This window comes from Prinia subflava, chromosome 7 (genome assembly GCF_021018805.1).
Source record: "Prinia subflava isolate CZ2003 ecotype Zambia chromosome 7, Cam_Psub_1.2, whole genome shotgun sequence".
Classification (NCBI taxonomy): Eukaryota; Metazoa; Chordata; class Aves; order Passeriformes; family Cisticolidae; genus Prinia; species Prinia subflava.
Genome location: NC_086253.1, coordinates 32,173,626 through 32,184,265, shown reverse-complemented (window position 1 = coordinate 32,184,265; position 10,640 = coordinate 32,173,626). Strand labels below are relative to the sequence as shown.

The window sequence follows — 10,640 nt, the reverse complement described above, 5'->3', positions numbered from 1 at the left end:
GCTATTTCCCTGCTGGATCCATTAAAGTGGTATACTGTGCAGAAAATAAAATACCATCCTAATGAGACCAGGTGCTCTTTATGTAGGACTAGCAATATGCCTGATTTTTGTTTCTTAGTTCTTGTGTATAAGTTCTCTCTTTTTTTTTTTTTTTTTACAAATGCTGAAAAGATATTTTTAAATTGTGATTAAAGATGCAATGGGATATGTTCCACATCTTCTTGGCTTTTCTGGTTCCCTATGAAGCTTTTCATTTTCATCTTCCTCTAAATTTATGAAGGAACTGTATTTAGAAAGAGAAATTTAGTTGGAGGAATTAAATGTGAGGAATTAGTTTACCTACATTCCATGTCTGGTTGTGTGTCTAAATATTTGTTATGATGAACAGGGGTTTTTTTGTAATATCCAGGCTATAAAAGTTTTTGCTGTTAGTGACAGTTTTGGGGAGTACCAGTATGACTAACCAGTGCTCATTCATTTAAGCTGTATTATAAATTTTTAAAGTAAAATAGAAAAGACTGCATTAAAATAAAGTATTTCTATAGGCTGTATTCACTGCACTTAAGTTGTTTTCCCCTGCACTACATTGCAGGGACTTCCATCCCCTAGTATGAATAGTGACAGGCAGTGATGAAAGCTGACAAACAAAATCATGACAATCGCCAGGCTGCTGCTCTAACTGGTAATGGAGGACACTGGATTCTTAGGGCTGGGATTGAGACTTGGGATGATGTGGTGGGGAAATATTTGATGTCACTCTAAGTATCGTGATTCCAGCACAACATCTGTAAGGTTGTTGGTGGAGGGTTAAAAAATATAATTTCTAGATTGAGTAATGTGTAGGGGGAGGAAAGTAGAGAACGTACAACTGGAACTTGACGCAGCTAGCTGGGAACAAGCGTCAGCTTTTGTAAACAGCTCCATGCTATTGTTTTAACCAAATCAAGTGTGGATCAGGGTAGAAGCGTAGGTATGATTTAAGATAGTAACTAAGGAATAGGATAATCAGTATCTAGGGGTGGGGGTTAGTTAACATGTGTATAATTTAAACTATAAAAATCACGAATCAACTCTGTATCCTTCGGACATCAGATTTGGGTGTATTATCACCCCGGTGTCCCGCGCGCTGGAATAAAGAACCGCATATGATCGCCTCTGTGTGGTTATATGTTTTCCTACGCTAACATTTTTGGCGACCCAGGACGGGACCTTGTGGGCGCAGCCAGGACCCCGCGACCCGATCACGCTCCAGCCGGCACCGGGTGATTTCTCGGGGAGCCCATTGGAGCCGCGACCCTCGCCGCTCACAACGACCCCTGGTGAGAGGTAAGGTTCTTTATTCTCTGGTCTGGGGGCCTGCCATTAAGACGCAGCGAAAGCTACGCTTGGTTGGGCAAAAGGAATTCCTGGTGGTATTGCCTAGGCAGCCGTCCGTCAGACATCGCGAAAGCGTTGCAGGTTCGGCATCTGTGGTTTTTATGTATCTGTAATATGGAGAAACTAAAAGGGTTAAAAGAGGTTTTGGGCAGCAATAATGCCTCTATACCAAGTTCTTCTCCGTTGGGTTGTTTGTTGGCACATTGGAAAGAGGGGAATTTCGGTCAGGAATTACGAAAAGATAAGTTGATTGAATATTGTAATGTTCACTGGCCAAAATACGCTTTGCCTGAAAATCAGAGGTGGCCGAAAAACGGGTCTTTTGATGTGAAGATTATTATGCAACTTAGATTGCTTTGTACACAATATGGAAGGGTAGAACAATTACCATATATTGACTTATTTCTGTGCTTGCTTGAGAAACCGGTTTTGTTGCTTGACAAAATGAAAGCAATGAAGCTTGAGAATAATAAGTGTCTGGCTTGCGTCCAAAATAAGCATTGTATGGAACATGCAGTTTTAAGTGAAATTTTAGGGGGAAAAAGAGACGAACTGGAATCGGAATTATTGGTATCTCCCATGGCTCCCGGAACCACCACGGCCCCCTCAACACCAAGTTCTACCCCGCTCACCCTGACCCCACCTGATTCTCTTACACCCCCCTCGCTCGCGCCAGCACAATATGTTTTACCCCCACCTTTGTCTGCTGAAGGTAATTATCGTCCTCTGCCTGTGCCAGCCGCTCCTCCGCTTGCCCCTCCTCCGCCTGCCCAGGTGCCTGCCCCTCCTCCGCCTGCTCAGAGAACCCCCCCTTCTCCACATACACCTGCTCAAAGCTATCCTGCTCCCCCGCCCACACCCGCTGAAAGATTTATCCCCCCTCTAACACCAGCTCAAGGGTACCCTCCGCTCCCACCTACACCTCCTTCACCAGCTTCTGGCCCGTCTGCCCCCCTGTACCCCCCCCTTCCAGATTCCCCTATCCAGGATGTGATTGTGAGGCGGAAGCAAAGGGGGAATGTGAAGAAGACAGATAGAATGGAAAGTAGTGACAGTGAAGCAAATGAACTAGACGCCCCAGTAGCTCACCGAACACGAGGAAAACTGGCCCTGGAGTGGCCTCAGGCAGGAAAGGGTATATTAAAATCAGGCAAACAAAAGAGAACGATTATTGCACCACTAAGGCAAGGGGTGGGAACTAATGGACCCGTCTTTGTAAAGGTACCCTTTTCACCTGCTGATTTAGTTATATGGAAACAATCAGCCGGAACGTATAGAGAAAACCCAGATAAGGTAGCTCGTGTGGTTAAGATGATAATGAAAACTCAGAACCCTGATTGGGAAGATATTCATGTCATATTAGACACTCTGATGGATGAGACAGAGAGAGATATGGTTCTTCGAGCAGCAAGAGAAAGAGCTAGAGAAGACATACGAAATGGTTTGGTGACAGGGACACTGGATTATAATTTTCCCACTGCAGACCCAGAGTGGGATGCTAATGACCCCTCTGGAGTGGATATGTTAAGGCTAAGGAGATATCAGGAGTGGATTTCAGTTGGTGTTCAACAGGCAATACCTAAGAGTATGAACTGGTCTAAGTTGTATGAAATTCGACAGGAAAAGAAAGAATCTCCCACTGCCTTTCTAGAAAGACTTAAGGAAGCAGCTAGAAGATATACTGATCTTCAAGTAGACAGTGAGCAAGGAAGGACTCAGCTTGCCTTTATTTTTCTGGGTCAGGCACAGGAAGATATTAGGAAAAAGCTACAGAAACTGGAAGGTGAAGAGTTAAGAAACTTGGATAAACTCCTAGAGGTTGCCTGGAAAGTTTATAATAACAGGGACAGAGAAATTGTCAAGAAACAGGGGCAAAGCCTTTTGGCAGTCTTACAGAGACAGGGGCGGGGACGTGGTAGAGGTGGTCGTGGCGTTAATAGAGGTTGGCTTTGGCAGAGGTTCTGGTCATGGTAGATTAGGTCTGAATCAGTGTGCATATTGTCGGATGGAGGGACACTGGAAAAGGGAGTGTCCAAACCGGTTTAGCCAGAATGGTCAGCCTCAGTTAGACAGTATGTTTAATCAAAGTGGTGAGCATCAGCTGGATGGTGTAGCCAGGGTCATGGTTTTACATGAGAGGGAGCCAGGATCAAGAGAGCCCATGGTGACTTTGCATTTAGAAGGAAAAGACGTAGATTTTCTCATTGACACGGGGGCCACACATTCTGTACTAAATTATCTTGAGGGGCAAATCGGGAACAAGTCAGCAGCAGTCATTGGAGCCACAGGGAAGGAGGAGGTACGGCCATTCTTGCAACCCCTAGAATTGAGCTTTGAAGATAAGATCTTGACCCATGAATTCTTATACATGCCAGACTGCCCAACTCCGCTCTTAGGGCGCGATCTACTGGCAGCACTGGAGGCAGTAATTACTTTTGAGAATGGTGAACTCGTAATGAAAATTCCGGAGTCTAAGACAGGAAAGATTTTGATGATAAAAGAAAAACCAATTTCTAATATTCCTAAAGAAGTAGAAGATGCAGTAATTCCCTCTGTCTGGGAAACAGATGTACCTGGAAAATCTAAATTGGCACAACCGGTACATGTAGAGTTAAAAGAAGGAGCAAAGGCTGTACGAATCAAACAATACCCTATAAAACCAGAAGCACGACAGGGAATAGCAAAGACCATTGATAAATTTTTAAAATATCGAATTCTAGAGGAATGTAAATCGGAATACAACACCCCAATTTTCCCAGTGAAGAAACCCAATGGTGAGTATAGACTTGTACAGGATTTAAGAGGTATAAATGAAATAACAAAAGACATTCATCCAGTGGTTGCCAATCCCTATACATTGTTAGCATCCGTAAAAGAGATATATAAATGGTTTACTGTAATTGACTTAAAAGATGCTTTCTTCTGTATACCCCTTGACCAAGAAAGTAGGAAACTATTTGCCTTTGAGTGAGAACATCCAGAAAGTGGAAGAAAAACTCAGCTCACCTGGACTCGATTACCGATGGGGTACAAGGGGTCCCCCACTCTCTTTGGAAGTCAACTGGCAAAAGAACTGGAAATCTGGACCAGAGAAGGGCAAGTACCAAGAGACCAATATTTATTACTCCAGTATGTAGATGACATTTTGATTGCAACAGAGGAAGAAATGACCTGCATAAAGGTAACCATTGAGATCTTAAATTCATTAGGAATGGGAGGGTATAAGGTATCCAGAGAAAAAGCACAAATTGCCCAACAGACTGTGATTTACCTGGGATGTGAAATCTCACAAGGGCAGAGAAAACTGGGTACTAATCGTATTCAAGCTATCTGTGCTATTCCAGAACCCCAGAATCTACACGAGCTGCGGATCTTCCTCGGAATGACAGGGTGGTGTCGCCTGTGGATCATGGACTATGGACTGATTGCAAAACCCTTGTATGAGGCTCAGAAGACGCAGCCGTTCACCTGGGGCAAACCACAGAAAGAGGCCTTCCAGAAGTTAAAGGAAGCACTGACAACTGCTCCTGCTTTGGGGTTACCTGATCTGTCTAAAGACTTTCAGCTGTACGTGCATGAAAGGCAGCGACTGGCACTGGGAGTCCTGACCCAACGACTGGGAAGCTGGAAAAGGCCGGTGGGTTACTTTTCCAAATAACTCGACAACGTAAGTGCCGGATGGCCTTCATGTCTGCGGGCAGTGGCAGCTACCGTGCTGCTGATACAGGAAGCCAGGAAGCTCACAATGGGAAGACACATAGATGTCTATGTGCCACACATGGTAACTACAGTCCTGGAACAAAAGGGGGGCCATTGGCTCTCTCCAAGCCGCATGATGAAGTTTCAGGTAACCCTGACTGAGCAGAATGATGTTGCACTAAAAACAACTAACCTCTTGAATCCAGCTCTATTTCTAGGTGCCACAGCTGAGGAAGGTCCATTAGAGCATGACTGTCTAGAAGTCATCGAGCACACTTATTCAGCAAGAACAGATCTGAAGGATGTCCCCCTGGAGCAACCAGAGTGGGAACTCTTTACAGATGGAAGCAGCTTCATGGAGAACGGAGCCAGATACGCGGGATATGCGGTAACTACAATTGATGTAGTAATAGAGGCAAAATCACTACCACCTAACACGTCTGCACAAAGGGCAGAACTAATCGCATTAACCAGAGCACTCGAGCTGAGTGAAGGGAAGACAGTGAATATTAGGACTGATTCCAAATATGCCTTTGGAGTAGTGCATGTACACGGAGCTTTATGGAAAGAAAGAGGACTGCTGTCCTCCCAAGGGACAAATATTAAACATCAAGATGCAGTCCTACAATTGATAGATGCAGTACAAAAACCTGAACAAGTAGCAATCATGCACTGCAAGGCACATCAATCAGGCAACTCCAAAATTTGTGAAGGAAATCGAAAAGCAGATTGGGCAGCCCGTCAGGTAGCGCGAGAGGTGCAGAAAACAATGGCGTTGATACCATCAAGACTTAATATCTCTCAATTTAATTTGCCTCCGAAGCCAAACTATACAATCGAAGATGACAGACTAGCACAACTGCTGAAGGCACAGAAGAACGCAGAAGGGTGGTATGTAACCGCACAAGGGCAAATAGTGGTACCTCCTTTGGTAATGAGAGAAATTTTACAGGTAAAACATAATGAGTGTCACTGGGGTGCAGAGGCGTTGGTAAAGTGGTTAAGACAATACCTAATCTCAGTACAGATGCAAACAACGGCCAAGTCAGTAATGTCTAAATGTGAAATCTGTCTGAAAAACAATCCCGTAGCTAGACGACAGGCACAGTTAGGCAGAATTCGGATAGAAATAGAACCAGGAGACTATTGGCAAGTGGATTTTGCAGAACTGCCAAAAACTCGGGGATACAAATACCTGTTAGTAGGGGTTGACACGTTTTCTGGATGGCCAGAAGCCCTTCCCTGTCGCACAAACCAAGCAAAAGAAACAGTTAAGTGGTTATTACAGGAGATCATTCCCAGGTTTGGGGTGCCCCTAGGGATATCATCAGACAGAGGCCCACACTTCATAGCCACGGTGGTACAAGAGGTAAGCAAGTTATTGGGAATATCTTGGGACCTCCACACACCATGGAGACCCCAGTCAAGTGGGCAAGTAGAAAGAATGAACCAGACACTGAAGAGGCAGATCAGTAAAATATGCCAGGAAGCCAAACTGCAGTGGCCACAGGCTTTGCCGATCGCATTGCTGAGGGTTCGGATAAAACCTAGGAGTGGGATGTCAGTTAGTCCTTATGAAATACTGTATGGGAAACCATATGAATCTCCTAACCCCAATCCAAATGTTCATGTCACAGGGAAACAAGATGTGTATAATTATGTTCTGTCCCTCGGGAGAACTCTAGCTCGACTTCGAAGTGTTCTCGTGTGGAACAGACCACTGGCCCTGGAGAATCCAGTCCACAATATCGAACCAGGAGATGAGGTATATATCAAAACCTGGAACGAAGAACCACTAAAAGAGGACTGGTCCCCATCAGGTACTGCTAACCACCTTTACAGCAGTCAAAGTGGCTGGAGTGGAACCCTGGATACACTACACGCGTGTAAAGAAGGTCCCTCGTGGAGTCCAGTCGTGGGCTGTAGAAACTTTTGGACCAACAAAGCTGAGGCTGAAACGCCTGTAACTGTTCAAATGGTATTGGTAACTGTGCTCATGCTCTTCCTGTGGGTAATGTTAATTTCATGGATACTAATGTCACCAGTAGGGATTGCTGTTACTTTGGGATATGGGATACAGAAGGGTCAACTAACAACTCTTCATTCTAGAATGAAGAGAGAGATACAGGCAAAAACACAAGTAATAGAAATTTCTAATGAAATTCGGGCTGAGAATGTAATGATTGGATTGGTCAGAGACTTTGCCAAAATGCATAATACCAGCAGAATAACGGCCTGTCTGCCAATACCAAAGGCAGCAGGGGACCCAGTAAGCTGGGGAATAATAACGTCAAAATTACCTGAAATAGGAGGGAACAAAACAATTAACTGTAAACAAGTACCAGAGTCAAGGGTGGTGGTCAGAGAATACTGGAAGATAACAGAGGATTCCTATATGCAACCCATGAGAAAGTCAGAGTGCATTCTTAGTAATGGCAAATTGGGACAAATCATAGAGTGGTGGGTTAAGGACCAAGACCTTGCAAAATGGCAATGTTGGTTTCTACGCTATCAAAAGATCAGGGACAACACTACAGAAAGTGTTGTGGTGTGGAAATGTGAAGAGAAGGATTGGAAAGGACTGGAACCTTGGGACAGTGCATGGTCTGTGAGCATCCTCCAGAAATTCCAATATATGGAAAGCACACCCTGGTGCATTAAATGGAAAGGCTCTGAAAATGAGACAGATCCCACAGTGACAAATACTGATACTAGCAGTCAGAAAGAGGCAAATAAGGTAAGTTGGTGGGTATGTAAGAAAATTTATGATTGCACCTCTGATAATCTGGAAATGAAACAGTGGTCACCATTGGCAATAGCCTTACGAATTGGTTGTGCCTGCAGGAAAATTAAACACAAACAAGGCAAAATAGATTCTAAGATTATAGTAGGATGTAGCAGGAGTACAATTCGAAGTCCAGGACCATTTGTATGGGCAATGAGTGATGGCACATGGACAACACACTTGCCTATGGACGGGCAGGTAAGAGAAATCACCCTGGGCCTTCCCACTTTATGTCCAATTTGGAAGAAATCCCCATTTAACAGGAGCAGTGAAGCCTTGCAAATAAAAGCAAAGCGAGACGTCTCAGAAGACAAGAACCCAGATGACACTTGGAAGGAACCCTCTAGTGGAGTAAAGATTGGGTGGGCCCTAGAATCCTTGTTTGGTCCCATTGCAAATTATCGAAATAGAGAAATGCTATATAGACTCACAGGTCAGGTAGACAGATTAGCAAGAATCACACGAGAGGGATTTAAGGAACTCAATGTGCAATTACAGGCCACCACCAAAATGACCCTGCAAAATCGTTTGGCTTTAGATATGTTACTTTTGAAAGAACACAGAGTGTGTAGATATTTAAAGAGACAAATCGACCATTGCTGCATCCACATCCCAAATGTAACTGCAGATGTAGAACATGACATCAGTCAGTTAAAACAAATAGAGCATGAGGCACAAAAGGAACAAAAGGATTTAGCTACTAGCTGGTTGGGTAAAATCTTTGAAGGATTAGGATGGAATGTGAGTTCATGGATAAAGTCTATCCTTGAAAATCTGATAATTTTACTGATTATATTTTTAGTAATTTGGTTAGTTTACAGAATCCTGAAGAGAGAGATACAGAAAAAGGCATCTTGAAACAGGACCATAATGAAGGCATTGGCACGGAACCCAGCACCTTCAATCCGCAACAACATCCTGGACAAAGCCTATGACAACAGAGGATTTGAAGATGAACATCCAGTATGAACTCTGAAGCCTAATGGACTGTATTAAGTGAAAGCATTTACACTTAGTATATTAGAGTGAAAATACTTTCAAAGGGGGGAATGTTGGTGGAGGGTTAAAAAATATAATTTCTAAATTGAGTAATGTGTAGGGGGAGGAAAGTAGAGAACGTACAACTGGAACTTGACGCAGCTAGCTGGGAACAAGCGTCAGCTTTTGTAAACAGCTCCATGCTATTGTTTTAACCAAATCAAGTGTGGATCAGGGTAGAAGCGTAGGTATGATTTAAGATAGTAACTAAGGAATAGGATAATCAGTATCTAGGGGTGGGGGTTAGTTAACATGTGTATAATTTAAACTATAAAAATCACGAATCAACTCTGTATCCTTCGGACATCAGATTTGGGTGTATTATCACCCCGGTGTCCCGTGCGCTGGAATAAAGAACCGCATATGATCGCCTCTGTGTGGTTATATGTTTTCCTACGCTAACAAGGTTTCAGAACATTTTTACCATCTTTGATGAGAGTGCAACTTATTTAAATCACTCAGACAGTGTATCTGTTAATTCTCCCTCAGAAGATGGATACACACACCCAATCCCACTGTCAATGTCAGCAGAGTCAAAGCTTACACTACAAGGGAATTGTATTGATAGCTCTGAGATCCTCAGCCACCTGACAGGCCTTTGACCTGCTTGAGATGGATAAAAACCTTAACTCAGTCTATCTGGTTCTTTATTCCTGGGTCACAGGACAAACATGTAAAGCAGGCTCTTTAGATTTGGTGCTAGAAACAAATGGCAGAGCAAACAGGGTTCTGCCAAGTTTCTACTATTCTTATGGCACATTACACACCACAGTATACCCTTTGGGAATCCCTGGCACTTGGGTTGCATTTGCCTTTGGAGATTTTGCACCATCTCCTGCAAAGCCACAGCTTTAACCAGGGGCATTAGAAGCTAGCAAATTCTAAAAATAAAACTATGATAAATTATAGACTAAATCTAAGTATACATATCAGCAAGCTTCTCACAAATGGAAACTGACATGATTTAATATCCACAGATCTATGAAATAATGAGAAACAATGGCATATCTGAATCAAATTGTAATATTGATTTTTTTCTAAAACCAACACAGGTCTATTTTCTTAGTTACATCAGCTAAAGACTTTACTCTTGCATTTAAAGTTAAAAGAATACATATTACAAAGCATTTTTAAAAAATACTGTGTGGCCTTCAAAATGATATTTTTTTCTAATTATCTTTGGGAGCTTTTCCTAAGCATAAACTATTTGGATTAAAAAGATCATTTAGCAGTCCTTTCTTCAAGGTATCGTAGTTACAGATAATTTTTTCTCTATTTTAGCTAAGGTAACAGTTTTGAAATTATAGGGAAGCTAATAAATAGGAGCCTTGGAAAACTAGCAATCTGTTCATGTGCATAAACTTAAACAGAGAAGGGCCAAGTAATTTGATCTGGCACATTTAAGACCTAGTGATAGCCCAGGTTCCCACTTGGAACTGTACATTGAGAGACCTAATGCAAAAAACCCAGGAGCTCACCAAATGAGGCAAGATGGATGTATTGAACCAGACTTGTTAGCAGAGAAATCAGGTGGAACAAACTTTAGGTCAGCAGATAATGACAGCATTTGTTATACCTGAGAACTGATGAGGCTGGTATCTCTTATAAAAGACTAGTGTCCACTAGTGTCAGGTGAAAACTTTTCAAGACTGGAAAGAAATACAGCGTATCTGTTGACACAAACCTTAATCTAGGCAGACCTGTCCTGATGGCAGCTAAGGAGAATCAAATTTGGTGGCAG

General features: G+C 43.0%; 1 protein-coding gene across 1 annotated transcript; it reads left to right on the top strand.

The window, feature by feature from the left end:
* The first annotated feature begins 1,187 nt into the window (after window positions 1-1,187).
* On the top strand, window positions 1,188-9,222 carry LOC134552909 (uncharacterized). Its single transcript, XM_063402078.1, has 2 exons — window positions 1,188-1,326; window positions 6,714-9,222. Exon 2 carries the CDS (start codon window positions 7,052-7,054, stop codon window positions 8,717-8,719), a length of 1,668 nt encoding a protein of 555 aa, XP_063258148.1. The 5' UTR covers window positions 1,188-1,326; window positions 6,714-7,051; the 3' UTR covers window positions 8,720-9,222.
* The last annotated feature ends 1,418 nt before the right edge of the window (window positions 9,223-10,640 follow it).

Bases quoted from the DNA above. Each gene is read 5' to 3' on its own strand.
- LOC134552909 (XM_063402078.1), top strand. From the start codon at position 7,052: ATGGTATTGGTAACTGTGCTCATGCTCTTCCTGTGGGTAATGTTAATT.